Genomic DNA, 16,738 nt, shown 5'->3' on the forward strand with positions numbered 1-16,738 from the left:
CAAGCCCTATGAGGAGAGGCTGAGGGAGCTGGGGTTGCTTAGCCTGGAGAAGAAGAGGCTCAGAGGAGACCTTACTGCTCTCTACAACTACCTGAAGGGAGGTAGTAGCCAGGCGGGGGCTGGTCTCCTCTCCCAGACAACCAGCACCAGAACAAGAGGACACAGTCTCAAGCTGTGCCAGGGGAGGTTGAGACTGGATGTTAGGAAGAAATTCTCCACAGAGAGAGTGATTGGCCATTGGAATGGTCTGCCCGGGGAGGTGGTGGAGTCACCATCACTGGAGGTGTTTTGGAGGAGACTTGATAGGGTGCTTGGTTGCATGGTTTAGTTGATTAGGTGGTGTTGGATGATAGGTTGGACGCGATGATCTTGAAGGTCTCTTCCAACCTGGTTTATTCTATTCTATTCTAAAACCACCACAAATGTATATCATGAAAACAGGGAGAAACTTTCCTATAAAATCAAATTTTCAAATCTCAATACAAGTCTTTTGTTACGGCAATACCCATTACAGTTTAGGGTTTTTTAATCAACCAAAATAAAAACACTCTTCTATCTATCCCTATGCTAGCAGAGCAGAGAGACCAGAAGGTGAATTGTAGAAGGGAAGAGTTAAAACTACCTAGAATGGATCAGTATCATTAAAAACACATGAACTTAATATCTCTGTTATTATTTCAAATCACAGTTTCTCCTGCAGAAGCATGAAGTCATGGATAAGTAAACAAGGTAACCTACCTTGAAGTCCATATAACAGCGTATTTTAAATTGTATTATCAAAACACATGACTTTTTAAATCCAGGTTCTTTTAAGCCTGGATAAATCTATCATGTTATGTAAAATAATAATGTCTGTACAAGAAACACTACATTAATACATTTTGAGTTAGCATTACTGCCTATCCTGGAACAAACTGGTACCTCTAACCTAAAGAACACACTTGCTATCCCTTATCACATTGATGACTGTGGCCTCTAAGGCATTAACAGCTGACTCCCACAGCTACAGCAGAACATTCAATACGACACAATCAGCCCTGGTGTCCAACCAGTATTGGTGGTTTTTAGTGGATACTTCTTCTATTCTCAACACTAGCATCAGGCCATCTGCTCTAGGTACCTGCTAGTCCTTCCCTTTGGTAGGATTACAAGATGTCTGAGCTTAGTTGACCATTACCTACCTCTTTTTCTGTCTGTAGATTGTGTGTAAGCAGAATGTATAGACCTTGGACTGAAATTTCCAGGCATTTGGTTATTTAGCTGAAGTGCCAATTCAGACCAATCTGCCCAAGTCCATGAATACCTGTCATGGTCACTGTGCATGGGCAAAGAAACTTTGCCAGTTATGCACAACATACATGATCTGTGCAAGAGTAACAAGCATAATGTCTATGTGCAGACGGAACTTGCTGTACATGCTCAGACCGTTGGTCAGGAGTGCGAGTGGCAGGTCTGGGACATCTCACACCCATTGGGAGTGCCTGTTTCCCTGCCTCTACCTCATCTTTCTCAATAGGTATCATTCGCTCTACACCTTCACAGGAGGCACAGACTTACAACACATGCCCAATCTTGCCATCTATATTCTCTGTTTAGACTGCAACATTTCCCACTGTCACCCAAGTCTCTTGTCAGCACAGGGATGTCTGTACTTCCCAGCTACTACACTGCTGCAGTCCTCTGCAGCGTTAGCTGTGGGCAGCAGTTTCTCCACCCAGGATATGCTGTGATTCTGTGAAGATGCATCTCAGCAGAGGAAGCTGATGACAAATCAAGTGGACTAGGCCTTAGCTTTGCAGCTTACATGAGTGCAGCAGCAGCAGCAGCAGTCTTTTGCTTGCCTGGCAGAACGCAGGGCACACGCCCCTCACTGCCCAGACACTGCTCCCATCTTAGAAGGACCTCATTGGCACAAGTGGGCTGTGTTTCATCCTTCAACAGCTAAAACGTTGCAGGTTTGAGTATTTGCTAATAGCACAGATGCTTGGTGTCTAATAGCATTTATGCTATTTGCTTAAATGACCTGGTAAATTCTTACAGTCATGGTAAAGCAAAGTTAGCTGTTGCATGGCTAATGGGTTAATTAATAACTCTTTACGAGCAAAGGGTAAAACCGCTTCCAACACACGGCACCACGCAGGGCAGCAATGATTCCCATCAGCCTGTGTTGCCGAGGCTGCAGTTAGCGAACGCAGAGCTGGGGGGCACGGGGACAGGAACGTAGGGCCGGGCCGGAAAGCTGCAGACTGAAGAGGTCAGGGAGCAGAGCAGGCGACTTCAGCACAAGGAGCAGTTGTGGGAAGAGAGCGGGGCACACGACGGCCGTGCACCGCGTTCCCGGAGACGGGGCGCGGGAAGGGGCTGTCGAGGAGCGTGTCACGGCCGCGGCGCCGGACTCAGGCCCTCTGCCACCTCTCACAGGCCCGTTAGGGCCGCCCCGTCGCCGGCCCCGCCCTCCCCGTTGCCCGCGGGCGGGCCCGCACACGCTTCCCGCGGTGGAGGGCGGGCCGGGCCGGGCCGGGCCGGCCGCAGGGTGCGGTCCTGTGTCGCCGCGCAAGAGCAGGAGCGGGCAGCTGCACCGGGACACAGCGAAACGCGAGCAGCGCGGAGAACGGGCTCGCCATGTTGGTGGTTGTGATGGGCGTGAGCGGCTCGGGGAAGTAGGTACCGGGCAGGCGGCGGGGCGGAGCAGAGGCGGGACGCAGGGGGCTGTCTCCGCTGGGGGCTACGGCCCTTCTTGCCAGAGTTTCCTAGAGGCTGGTCGAGTGGGGGGTCCTTGCCCAAGGGCGGGAGCGATTGTAACCGTCTCTCTCTGATTCCCTGCAGGACCACGGTTGGGGAGCAGCTGGCGGCGAAGGTACGGCAGTGTTACGCCTTTGACAGCGTCGCTCAGTGGGAAGCCTCCCGCGCTGCGCTGCGTAGCCTCTAGCTAGCTGTCAGGCAGGCAGCTCGTCCCTCCTGCGGCATCTCGGCAGTGTGGCCCGCGTGTCCCCCGAGCCGCGGGTATGAGTGGCTGTCACCAGCGCCGTGTAGCCTGCGCCGTCTTCAGCGTAGCGCCCTGCTGCGTCAGCTGTTGCTGCTGCGCAGTACACTTTGTAATTTTTGCGAATTATCATGGCATAAATGGTGAATCATGCTGTGGTGCAAGAGGCCTGTAATTTCTTAGGTGTTATTCTGGGATCCTTATTAGCTCACATGGTTTGTCTGAATGTGTGGGGTTTTTTTGTTTTTTCTTAGCTGGGATGGAAATTCTATGATGCTGACGATTATCATTCACCAGAGAACAGAAAGAAGATGGCAGAAGGAATACCACTAGATGATGAGGTACAAACCCTGAAAGAGCAGGCATTGTCCTGCTTATCTTTGTAACCTTTGGCACATTGCATTAAAATAGACTGTACTTTGAGTAGCCTAGGCTGACTGTAAGCATAGGTGGAATTTATAGGTCTCCAGTTGGTTAAAGAGAGATTTCTTGTGTTGCAAATGATTCTGCATAAAAAAGGGCAGTTTATTTAAGTGTAACTCACAATGGGTTTGATGCTGATGCAGGATTTGTCAGAAATCTCTTCCTCTGTGTTAATATATAGAGTTGCAGCTTTAGATTACACACTGCTTCTTTGAGTTAAATATCTGAAGATGGACAAATATCTCTACTGAAATGTACTTCAGTGTCATTTCATCACTTTCAGTTACTGCAGTGATTACTCCACAATCTTCTGGTTTATATGCATCTATCCTGTTTGGCCTAAACAGCTAAAAATTACCAGGGTTAGTTTTACAGTAATTAAAAATTCAGCTACTTGAGTAGATTAGGAAAGTTACAAGGTAACACCTCTTGAACTTTTTGTTGGAACTCTGACAACATAAAGCTAAACTAGGGAGTTCTTCAAAACACTTGCTATGGACTGAAAAGTAATGTTCTATATTCTTGTTAAAACCTTTGTAATATTTCACTAGTGGCTGGAAGTTCATATAAGCCAGTATGTCATCTAAAGCAGCACTGCACAAATGAGTAACTAAATCACCGGTATATAGTGCCCTTCAGGAGTGCAGTGTATCTTCTGAAACACCACAGATGCAAAATTGCCAGCACCTTCTTGGATACCAGTGGGAAGTTACTCTGTAATGACAAAAGCAAAAAATTGTTGTGTTTATTTGTCCACGTTTTCATTTGTTGTAGTCTTCCAGTAGTAAGAGCACTGAAAGATTAAATGAGAGCAATTGTTTAGTGCTCAACAGGTAAACAAAAGGTTGTGGGAGCTTAAAATTTAAAATAAGATTATAAGAAGCATCTAATCAGTCACATTGTATTTGCCTAACTACTGAGCAACAGTGTTGCAAAATTGTGACTATGATTACATTTATTTGTGATTGCTGCTGACATAAAAATGATATGTTGTGATTTTAAGCCCAGCTGCACCTAAGCCCCATGTGGCTGCTCACACAACTGCTCCCCTGCTTCCCTGGTAGCAGAAATCTGCAGCAAAATATAAAATCTTGCAGGCTGAGATAAGGAGGATTTAAAAGAACAATATGAAGAATTAATGAAAACCAGGAATAACAACAATGGTAAGGAAAATAATATATAAAAATGAGTAACACAATGTGACACTCAATGCAAAAGCCCTCACCAGAAAGCCAATGCACCTGCCTGAGCCAGTTCCCCTCTTATCTATCAGGCATTACATCTATGTATTGCATGCTGCAGGGGCTAGCTCAGCTGGCTGTCCTGTGTGTGGCCTCTCCCAATTTCCTGTGAAGAAAATGAACCCTATAGTAGCCAAACCCAAAACTTGATCCACCTCTTACTGTATACCATCTGTGTTACGCCCAGAAGAGGTATTTTACAATTAGCGTTATGCAATTTAATGCAGTGGCTGTTCTCACCCAAAATTAGATCATCTTGTGTTATGCAACAGACTATTGCATCTTTCCACATCACCCACTTTATCTACCAAGGTCCTTGAGCAAAAGTAATCCCATGGATGGATTTGCCTTTGCCTAAAACACAATTAGCCCAGACTATCTTCCTTAATGTATTCTTCCTGTGCCCTATGGGGACTTTATTCCCTTCTGCTGTATGTGGGAGTTCAGACTGGACAGGGCCAGTGTGAGTGGCAGATCCTCTGGTGTTAACTAACCAGGTGTCTTGTGCCAAATGCTTGTCCTGGTTTTTTAAGGTTCCACCACCATTGCTGTCAGTGTAGTTTTTAGCACTCCACTGTAGCATTTGATCTTCCCAGCAGGTGGTGTGTGGTAGGGAATGTGATACACCCACTCAATGCCATGGTCTTTGGCCTAGGTGTCTATGAGGTGGTTTCAAATATGAGTCATGTTTTCTCTGACTTTATTCTCTTAGGGATGCCATGTTGCTGTAAGTCTTGCTTTTCAAGGCCCAGGATGATGTTCTGGGCAGTGTCATGGGGCACCGAGTATGTCTCCATGTTGCTTCCATCATTGTAAGTCCGTGGTGCTTGCCTTGACAGGTTTGTGCGAATGTGACGTAGTCAGTCTGCCAGGCTTCCCCATATTTGTATGTTAGCCATCATCCTCCATATCACAAGGGCTTTAACCCCTTGACTTGTTTGATTGCAGTACATTTCACATGCATGAATAACCCGTGTGATACTGTCCACAGTCAAATTCATCCCTTGATCTTACTTCTATCTATATGTTGCATTTCTTCATTGATGATCTGAGGTATCATGGGCCAACAAAGCTATCTAGCCTTATGTTGCCCAATTCAAATGCACCAAATTCACTTCAGTCTTAGCAGCCTGATCCACCTGCTGATTGTTTTGGTGTTCTTCAGTGGCTTGACTCTTGGGTACATAGGCATCTGTGTGCCATACTTTCACTACCAGGTTCCCTACCCAAGCAGCAATATCTTGACAGAATTCAGCAGCCCAGATGGATTTACGTCTGTGCTGCCAGTTGCCTTTCCTCCATTACTGTAATCAGTCCCATGGGGCATTTGCCACCATCTGTAGAGACTGAGCACTGGCCATCTTTCCCACTCAGCTAGCTGGATGGCTTTCCCTAAAGCTAGCTGGATGGCTTTCACCTCTGCAAACTGACTCCATTCACCTTTTCCTGCAGCAGCTTTTCCACACAGCAGTCTTCTACCTTCAGTGTTTTTCCACCATGTGACAAGGCTCATCAGTGAACTATGCATATTGCTTCTCATTTGTTATATGGTAACGCATCCTCTGGAGGCATCCCAAAATCTTTGCTTTCTGGCCAGTTTGTGATCATTCCCAGGATTTTTGTGTGGCTAGGGCTCACCATTCATGCCCGCTGTGTTATCAGTGCAACCCACTTATTCCATGTGGCATCAGTTTTGTGATGTTCCTTTGAACATCCAGCCCAATACCAGCAGTCAGGTGTCAGGAGGAGCTTCAGTACCGAACACTTCTTAGGAAGCTTAAGTTCTTTTTATGCTGCCAGTTATCTCTTTTTCATCTGGAGTATAGTTATCCTTGGATCCTTTGTATCCCTGACTCCAAAATCCTAGCATCAGCCTTGGGACTCCCCAGGTACTCTCTTCTGAAGTCTCCCTGTAGGGTGTTTCAAACAACTTATCCTCCCTGGACTGGCCCAAGGGTTTCTGCATGCACATTCTTCTGTTTAATTTGTTCAAAGATCTGTTGCTGCTCAGGACCCCATTGAAAATCCTTCTGCAGGGTCACTTCGTAGAGGGAGCTCACAATAAGGCTGTAGTCTGGGACATGCATCCTCCATTATCCCACAACACCCAAGCAAGCCTAGGTTTCCTTTTTATTGGTGGATGGACACACAAGCTGTAAACTTGTTAATCACATCCACTGGGATTGGGTGACTCTTCTCTTGCCATTTTATCCCTAGAAACTGGATCTCCTGTGCAAGTCTCTTGACTTTACTTCATTTGATGGCAAAAATGGCCTTCAGAAGGGTTTAAACTATTTTCTTCCCTTTCTCAAAAACTTCTTCAGTGTCACCCCATACCATGATGTCATCAATGTACTGCAGGTGTTTCAGAGCTCCACCCTGTTCCAGTTCAGTCTGGGTCAGTCTAAGGAAAATAGTGGAGCTGTGTTTTTCCACCCCTGGGGTAGTTCCAGGTGTACTGGATGTCCCACCAACTGAAAGCAAACTGTGGCCTGCACTCTGGTGCTATAGGAATAGAGAAGAATCCAACAGTGATGTCGGTTCTGGCTTACCACTTCATTGCCTTTGACTTCAGTTGGTATTGAATCTCCAGCATGTCTTGCATGGCAGCACTCATCACTGGCATAACTTCATTCAGTCTGTTCTTAGTCTCCATTGTCCATTAGACTTTTGTACTGCCCATGTGGGGCTGTTGAAGGGTCAGAGGGTTTTGCTGGTCACTTCTGGGCTCTCCTGTTGATGAATCAGTTTATGGATGGAAATCAGGGAGTCTCAGTTGTTGCAATATTGCCACTATCAGTTGGCACCTGCTGTTCTTTAACACTTGTCAACCCAATCACTGAAGTGTCCTCCAAGAGCCTGGGTGAGATGAAATCCCATTTATTTCTGTCTCCAGAGCAGCTATAACAAATGTCCGTAGGTACCCTTCTGGGTCCTTGAAAGACCCTCTCTTGAGGCAGTCTTTGCCAAGGATGCATGGGACCTCTAGACCAGTCACAATGAGGTGCTTATGCTACTCATTCCCAGTTAGGCTTGCTTCAGCTTCCACTAGACTCAGCTGTGGAGATTCTCTTGTCACATCAGAAATACCAATGGGTTTGAGCCCTCTATAGCTTGGTAGCATTAAGGTACACTGTGTACCAGTATCCACTAAAGTCTTCTCTTCCCCTTGAGGGTACTAAAGAGTGTTGAAAAGGGCTTGAGAGGCCTGGGCAAGGCCTCAGCAAATCAGTGATTTGTTTCTTCTGGGGTTTGGCAGTTTGATAACATACTTTCTCCAAATATTTTATTAATTGATCAGGGTTTTTTACTAGTTCAGGGGTGAAATTGTGAACACTGGGGCTGACCACTGACCTAGGCACTTGCCCAAACTCTCCACACAGCCTGGCACTCATAACGCTCCACCTCTGGGGCAGATCTCGGGGTGGTAGTCCTGGAAAAATTTTGTTTAACCCTGTACAAGACCTGGAAGGTGTGTAAGAGGCACAGCAGCACAAGCATGCTGGCATGGACACCCTGAGGATGTTCAAAATTCTTGAAAGCTGAGAAAGTCTCCTCCCCTGCCTCAGCCATCAGTGGGCTGGGACTGCTAGTAAATGAGAATGCAGCATCCAAATACCAGGTTAACCCCATGACCACTTTCAACAATGTCCAATACAGCAATAAGATAGACTTGGTCCATTTCCCCAAGATGATAAACATCACCGCAGGAAATACATGGAGCATGTGAGGATTTATGTAATATCACCCTGCAAACAGAGGGACCCATATTGTGAACAGGGACTATTTAACTAAGGTAAAAAGTGAGCATAACAAATTGTTTTAACAGGCTTTGGTCCTATGTTTTGTTACCTCAACTCTTCATGCCCCATATTGGGTGCCAAAAAATGACTGTCATAGTTTCAAGCCCAGCTGGAGCCAAGCCGCACATGGCCACTCACAGATCTGCCCCCTCATGCACCTACCCCACCAAAGGACAGGAAGGAGAAATCTGGAGCAAAAGGACATAACAAGAGTTTAATAGAACAATATAAAGAACAAATTAAGACCTGGAATAACAACAGTTGTGGGGGTGGGGGGACGTAATGTATAAAATGAGCAATATAAAATTCCACACAGCCTATGCAGCTGATCTTTGCTGTCCATATCAAAACCAACCAAAGCACACCACCAGGTAATTGCCTCCTCTGCCTGCAACAGCCATCCCCATGTATATAGTGAGCATGACAATTGTGTGGTATCAAATACCCCACTGGCTGGCTCAGTTGTTCTGTCCTGGGTTTGGTCCCAGCCTCCTATGAAGAAAACTAACCCTGTCTTAGATGAAGCCAGGACAATGTGACAATGTACATTAGAATTGTGTAACAGAAGCAATAGAGAAGTTGACTGTCCTTCAAGGTTTACAATCTCCATGCTACAATTAAATACAATGTAAATACATATTAATTCCAGCAGATACATCTAGGTATCTGTCACAGAGTCATAGCATGTTAGGGGTTGGAAGGAATGACAAGAGATCATCGGGTCCAACATCCCTGCCAAAGCAGGATCACCTGAGTCAGGCCATGCAGGAATACATCCAGGTTGGCTTTGAAAGTCCCCAGAGAAGAAAAGTACATCCTCTCTGGGCAGCCTGTTCCAGTGCTCCATCAGTCTCACAGTAAAGAAGTTTTTCCTCATATTGAGGTGGAACCTCCTGTATTCTAGCTGGTATCCATTTTCCCTTGTCCTGTTACCGGGTGCCACTGAAAAGAGCCTGTCCCCTTCCTCTTGACACCCACCCCTCAGGTATTTGTAGACATTAGTAAGATTTACCCTTTCAGCCTTCTCCAGACTAAATAGTCCCAGTCCCAGTAAAAAGTACTCTGCTGAAACCATCTTATTGGTAATATACTTAGCATTTTTTGTAAGACTTCAGACGGTAGTAGCAAATCTGCATTAGGAAGAAAGAGAATCAAAACTGAGCTTGGTCTACAGTTCAGTGCTAATTTTCATCTCTAGCCCAATGTTCTAGATGTTAGAAACAATACTTTCAAATCAATTTCATAAACAGCTTTGAAATACCTTGTTTTCTTTCTAGGACAGAATTCCCTGGCTTTGTGCATTGCATGATATACTAAGGAGGTAAGATAACATCTAGCTTTAAGGAATTTGGGCTAAACCCAAGAAAAGTACCTGAAGTATTTTTTCCCACTGCACTCCAAGGCATGAATGTAGTAAATAAATTCTGCAGGTAGTAAAGCCATTCTATCTTCACTAACCTAAACTGTCATAATAACTGCTGAGGGTGAGATAATCGCTGAATAATACTTGTGGGGAAAATTGTTGCCAGTGATAGTTGGTTTTCTGCTATCTATGTGAAAATAATTTCTGAAACATCTTTCTTATGAGGACAGGATGAGACACCTGGGAATCTTTAGCCTGGAAAAGGCTGAGATCTTACAAATATCTAAAGGGCTAGTGTGAAGATGATGGGGCTGGGTCCTTCTCAGCAGTGGCCAGCAATAGGACAAGAAGCAGTGGGAGCAAAGTAGAACACAAGAGGTTTCATTTGAGCCTTAGAAACTTCCTTACTGTGAGAGTGACGGTGCACTGAAACAGGCTTCCCAGAGAGGTTGTGGAGTCTCCTTCTCTGGAGACTTAAAAAACCCAGCAGGAAGTGGTCCTGTGCACCCTTATGTAAGTGTACCTGCATTGACAGGGGTTTGGACTAGGTGATCACCAGATCTCCCTTGCACCACTTACTCTTCTATGACAACATGGCTGATGTAGTGGGACCTTGACAGGCTATATAAATGGACTCATGCAGTTTAAGAAGTGAAAAGTCTTCCCCTGGTGGGGAACAAGCCCAGATACCAGTACAGACACTGAGGGGCACCCACTTGGAAAGTAGCTTTGCAGAAAAGGACCTGCAAGGGGCTTTGGTAGACACCAACATTTAACCTGAGCCAGCAATGTGCTTTGTGCCTAGGCAGGCCAGCAAGATCCTGGGCTGCATCAGAGAAAGCATTGCCAATAGGTGAGCGGGGGGTGATCCTTTCACCCTCATCAGTGTGATGAGGCCCCACCTGAAGTACTGTGACCAGCTCTGGGCTCCCTACTATGACAGACATGGACATAGTGAATAGACTAGAATAGAGTAGAATAGAATAGAATAGAGTAGAGTAGAATAGAATAGACTAGAATAGGAATAGACTAGACCAGGTTGGAAGAGACCTTCAAGATCATCGTGTCCAACCTATCATCCAACACCACCTAATCAACTAAACCATGGAACCAAGCATCCTGTCAAGCCTCGCCCTGAACACCCCCAGCGACGGCAACCCCACCACCTCCTCAGGCAGCCCATTCCAAAGGGCAATCACTCTCTGTGTAAAACTTCTTCCTAACCTCCAGCCTAAACCTCCGCTGGCACAGCCTGAGACTGAGTCCTCTTGTTCTGGTACTGGTTGCCTGGGAGAAGAGACCAACCTCCGCCTCACTATAACCCCCCTTCAGTTAGTTGTAGAGAGCAATAAGGTCACCCCTGAGTCTCCTCCTCTCCAGGCTAAGCAACCCCAGCTCCCTCAGCCTCTCCTCATAGGGCTTGTGCTCCAAGCCCCTCACCAACCTTGTCGCCCTTCTCTGGACACGTTCCAGCAAGTCAACATCCTTCCTAAACTGAGGGGCCCAGAACTGGACACAGGACTCAAGGTGTGGCACAGTACTGGGGCACAATGACTTCCCTGCTCCTGCTGGCCACACTGTTCCTGATGCAGGCCAGGATGCCATTGGCCCTCTTGGCTGCCTGGGCACACTGCAGGTTCATGTTCAGCCTACCATCAACCAGCACCCCCAGGTCCCTCTCCACCTGACTGCTCTCCAGCCACTCTGACCCCAGCCTGTAGCTCTGCATGGGGTTGTTGTGGCCAATGTGCAGAACCCGGCACTTGGATGTGTTCAATCTCATGCCGTTGGACTCTGCCCATCTGTCCAGCCTGTCGAGGTCCCTCTGCAGAGCCTCTCTACCCTCCAGCAGATCAACTCCTGCCCCCAGCTTGGTGTTGTCAGCAAATTTACTGATGATGGACTCGATGTCCTCATCCAGATAATCAGTGAAGATGTTAAAGAGCATGGGGCCCAGCACTGATCCTTGGGGCACACCACTAGTGACTGGCTGCCAGCTGGATGTGGCACCATTCACCACCACTCTCTGGGCTCGGCCCTCCAGCCAGTTCCTAACCCAGCACAGTGTGCTCCCATCCAGGCCATGGGCTGACAGCTTGGCCAGGAGTTTGCTGTGGGGGAGAGTGTCAAAGGCCTTGCTGAGGTCCAGGTAGACCACATCCACAGGCCTCCCCACATCCACCAGTCGGGTCATCTGATCATAGAAGGAGATAAGAGCATCCAACAACGGGCCATGTAAATGATGATGGGACTGGAGCATCTCTCAAATGAGCAAAGGCTGGGAGAGCAGGGTCTGTTTATCCTGGCTTTACACAGTGGCTGTTAGTTACTTGGTGAGCATGCTTGTGGTGGGTTGAAGTATTCCCCCAGCATTAACTTTTAGCCAGACCAACTCAGAAGCAAATGAATCTGTATTTACAAGCAAAAACTACACTCTACAATGGAATGCAATTAATATGTACAAAGTATACAGTATTTACAATATTATACTGATATTTACAATTAGCGAACAACAAGAAACCCCACCCTGGTCAAAAGACCCAAGAAGCTGTTCCACTGCCCCCCAGTCCACTGTGTCCCAAGAGAGAGAGAGAAGGAGAGAGACAAGCAGTGGGTTGGACTTATCCCAAGGCCAGCCAGAAGCACATTATCTTCTCCTGAGCAAAGCAAAACAGCTGAGATCAGAAGAGAAGAGAAAAGGAATGGGAATTGGGAAATGGGAAGAATTGTTATGATACAGCTCCTGTTATCCCAGACAGTTACCCAATGAATTTGTTTAGAATAACCTTTTGTTTTCCTTTTTATGCCCAATAGTGATTTATTTATGTTTTTCTACTCTTCTGCTCAAAATATGCAGTGAAATTTTAAAGGCATAGCCTAAAACTACTACAGTACTTCATTGGAGCATGGGTTCATTCACTCTTCAAAAGCAAGTGTACTTTCAAAGAGCCTAATGCCAATGTTTGATTACAAGTACTTACAAGTAGCTGAGGGTGGCATTGGTTCACCTAGGTGATAATAGTAGGTGTTACAAGTTCTTAATTCCCTGTGAAGCAAAATCTGATGAACATAGCATGATTTTTAAACAGGTGTGTACATAATTTTAATTTCATTATGAAATGCATTTTCCTAGGTAGGGATTTCAGTCACTCTTCACAAAGCAGCAAATTCTGAGTTTGCTTTTTAGTGGAGCACACACACCTACAGTTTAATGCTTGCTTTATTTTGAGAAACTTTGCTTATTAAAAATACACATGTGCAAGGCATTAGTTTACCTGCATCCATGCTGGTTTTTAACTTGAAGCATACACATATGCAGTGCTGCTGCTGAGTGTTGTTGCAGGAAATCTATAACAGTTATCACAGTATCACTAAGGTTGGAACAGACCTCAAAGATCAAAGAGTCCAACCTGTCACCACAGACCTCATCACTAGACTATGGCACCAAGTGCCATGTCCAGTCCCCTCTTGAACACCTCCAGGGATGGTGACTCCACCACCTCCCTGGGCAGCCCATTCCAATGGTGAACGACTCTCTCAGTGAAGAACTATCTCCTCACCTCCAGCCTAAACTTCCCCTGGTGCAGCTTGAGACTGTGTCCCCTTGTTCCAACCCCTTCCTGGCTACAACCACCGTTCAGGTAGTTGTAGAGAGCAATGAGGTCACCCCTTAGCCTCCTCTTCTCCAGGCTAGACAATCCCAGCTCCCTCAGCCTCTCCTCACAGGGCTTGTGCTCAAGGCCTCTCACCAGCCTTGTTGCCCTTCTCTGGACACCTTCAAGTGTCTCAATGTCCTTCCTAAACTGAGGGGCCCAGAACTGGACACAGGACTCAAGGTGTGGCCTAACCAATGCAGAGTACAGGGGCACAATGACCTCCCTGCTCCTGCTGGCCACACTATTCCTAATACAGGCCAGGATGCCATTGGCCTTCTTGGCCACCTGGGCACACTGCTGGCTCATGTTTAGGCAGCTGTCAATCAGCACCCCCAGGTGCGCCTCTGTTTGGCAGCTCTCCAGCCACTCTGACCCCAGCCTGTAGCTCTGCATGGGGTTGCCGTGGCCAAAGTGCAGCACCCGGCACTTGGACTTGTTAAATGCCATCCCATTGGATTCTGCCCATCTGTCCAGTCGGTCGAGGTCCCTCTGCAGAGCCCTTTGACCCTCTAACTGACCAACACCTGCCTCCAGCTTGGTGTCATCAGCAAATTTCCTGATGACTGACTCAACCCCCTCATCCAGATCATCACTGAAGATATTAAAGAGGTTGGGGCCCAGCACTGATCCCTGGGGGATGCCACTGGTGACTGGCCACCAGCTGGATGTGGCACCATTCACCACTACTCTCTGGGCTCGGCCCTCCAGCCAGTTCCTAACCCAGCACAGAGTGTTGCGGTCCAAGCCACGAGCTGACAGCTTAGCCAGCAGTTTGCTGTGGGGGACGGTGTCAAAGGCCTTGCTGAAGTCCAGGTAGACCACATCCACAGCCTTCCCCACGTCCACCAGATGGGTCACCTGATCATAGAAGGAGATCAGGTTGGAGAGGCAGGACCTGCCCTTCCTAAATCCATGTTGACTGGACCTGATCCCTTGGCCATCCTTCAGGTGCGCAGTTATTGGTGCCAAGATAATCTGCTCCATCACTTTCCCTGGCACTGATGTCAGGCTGGCAGGCCTGTAGTTTCCAGGTTTCTCCAGCCGACACTTCTTGTAGATGGGGATCACACTGGCCAGTTTCCAGTCATCTGGGACCTCTGGTGAGCCAGGACTGGTGGAAAATGATGGAGCTTGGCCAGCTCATCTGCCAGCTCTCTCAGCACCCTAGGATGGATCCCATCTGGTCCTATGGGCTTGTGAGTGTCCAAGTGGCTCAGCAGGTGGGCAGTAGTGACAGGTTGGACTCGATGATCTTTGAGGTCTCTTCCAACCTTAGTGATACTGAATACTGAATTGATGATCTGAAAGGTCCCGAACTAATTCCTCATGGATTTCTGGGGTATTACACTGCTCCCTGACCCCACCACCTGAGACAGTAAAAATAGGTGTTGGAAGTATGTCTGCATGCATATTTAAGAACAGAGCTTGGTATTGTTCAGCAGCCACCATTACAGCCATTACAGATTAGTAATTTTATAGTTAATGGATGGGAGTTCGAATGGATGTTGCTGTTCTTCCTAGCAGTTAAGGAAATGATTATGACACTTCCTTGTATGAGAACTGAATTTAATTTAGGAAAGAATAGCAGCTAATAAAGAAGGCCATCAAGATGGAGGTTGTGCCAGGAGGCTGGCTGCTCTGACCTCACATTCAGGTGACATCTTTACCTGCATTGGAAACTCTTTCAAAATCCTGTCAAAATTACAAAAAGATGCCGCTGCTCCCAAGGATCCAGGGTGTTGTAGTTTGAGCTGGGTGCCCCCCTGGTGCATTCACTTCCTGTGTCCAGAAGTCCAGCCCAGAGGGATGGACACAGGAAATTGTGTATTTCCTACCATAATTCTTTGCACCACTATAAGATCCAGTGCGGAGTCTGGCACTTTCTCTTTCCTTCCCTCTCCGAGACTTGGTAACTGGGGGAGAGCTCTCCCGGCCATGGGCCTGATTGGGCCCAAGGCCACAGGGGGATGGGCAGTCTCAGGCCTGGCCAGCTGAGACTAGCCCAGCAGAGGGAGGGGGAAGAAGGAGCCCTGGGGGTTTTGGATGCACCCTCAGGTGGGGATGGGATCTTTCTTTGTCACTGCGCTTTGGGTTTTCTGTAACATTCACTGCTTTCTATTTAAACTTTCATCACTTTTGCAATCCGTTTGTCTGAGTCGTTATTTCTGCCTGTGGTGGGGAGGGGATCTGCCCCAACCCATTACACAGGGTTTGTCTCCCTTGCTCACTGGAACTAAGAAGCCATTTTGTTATGTATTTTATTTTTGTTTGTTTTGTTTTTTCTTTTTGATAGAGAAGACTTATCTGGACAACATGCAATTCTTGCCTGTTCTGCGCTGAAGAAGATGTATAGACGTATATTAGTTTGTGGAGCAATTGAAAACAATCAGCCAGAGCAACCAGGAGAAAACTCAGCACTGAAGATCCTCTTTGTACACTTGGATGGGCCTATAGACATCATTGCTGGCCGCCTGGAAAAAAGGAGAGGACATTTTATGCCACCTGAACTTCTCAGGTCACAGTTTGATACCCTCGAGCCTCCTAGTGCACCAGAAAACTTTATTACTGTCAGTGTAGAAAAATCTCTGCCTGAAATAGTGCTGGAGATTAAAAGAGCCATTTTTCAGTGTGAAGCTTCTCTGGAGTGAGATACACAGAATTATGGATTGGATATATTAGATATATTAGAACTATGGATTAGATACACAGAAATACCCTTAAGGATATCAAGGGAATGGAAGGGCACTTTAATTATTTAGTTAATTATTAAATCAAAACTACTTGTTTTCCCTGATACTTAAATGGATTGCAATACTCAGAGCTGCTTTAGTACTCCTGACATTTTTGTCATACCTCTGTAAAACACACATAAGGTGAAATTTAAAAAAACACTCAATTTTTTAAATCCTTGTAAGGTTAGGAAGAGCTTGTGTTTGGAAACCCTGCTAAGGTCACACAAAACACTTTGTTCCCTTCATTTTAATTTTTAATCTGTCAAATGTGGAGATGGGCACATTGGCTGCTAAGTGATTAAATAATTTATAGCTTTGTTAGGAACAGTACATTTATTTTTCTAGAAGTACAAGAGGCAGGAACATGCATGATGACATTCCATGTCTGACACTGCCAGTCTCAAGTTGTAGCTTCTGTGGTTGTGTTCTTGCCAACCTCACCAGAGCACTGGTGATTCCATGAGAGCTTTTGTGAATTCTTACTGCATGCATTCAATACTAAGCTGAAAAACGTGAGAAAAAAGATAGTGGAGGTGA

General features: G+C 46.5%; 1 protein-coding gene across 1 annotated transcript; it reads left to right on the forward strand.

Moving 5' to 3' along the window:
* Positions 1 to 2,555: 2,555 nt before the first annotated feature.
* IDNK (IDNK gluconokinase) lies at positions 2,556 to 16,738 on the forward strand. Its single transcript, XM_054178041.1, has 5 exons — positions 2,556 to 2,660; positions 2,827 to 2,857; positions 3,238 to 3,324; positions 9,728 to 9,771; positions 15,763 to 16,738. The coding sequence occupies exons 1-5, from the start codon at positions 2,623 to 2,625 to the stop codon at positions 16,115 to 16,117; spliced, it is 555 nt and encodes a 184-aa protein (XP_054034016.1). The 5' UTR covers positions 2,556 to 2,622; the 3' UTR covers positions 16,118 to 16,738.

This window comes from Dryobates pubescens, chromosome Z, assembly GCF_014839835.1.
Source record: "Dryobates pubescens isolate bDryPub1 chromosome Z, bDryPub1.pri, whole genome shotgun sequence".
In the NCBI taxonomy this organism is placed as follows: domain Eukaryota; kingdom Metazoa; phylum Chordata; class Aves; order Piciformes; family Picidae; genus Dryobates; species Dryobates pubescens.

Bases quoted from the DNA above. Each gene is read 5' to 3' on its own strand.
- IDNK (XM_054178041.1), top strand. From the start codon at position 2,623: ATGTTGGTGGTTGTGATGGGCGTGAGCGGCTCGGGGAA. The intron at 3,325-9,727 runs GTACAAACCCTG...TTTTCTTTCTAG, and splicing joins GAATACCACTAGATGATGAG to GACAGAATTCCCTGGCTTTG. The intron at 9,772-15,762 runs GTAAGATAACAT...TCTTTTTGATAG, and splicing joins TTGCATGATATACTAAGGAG to AGAAGACTTATCTGGACAAC.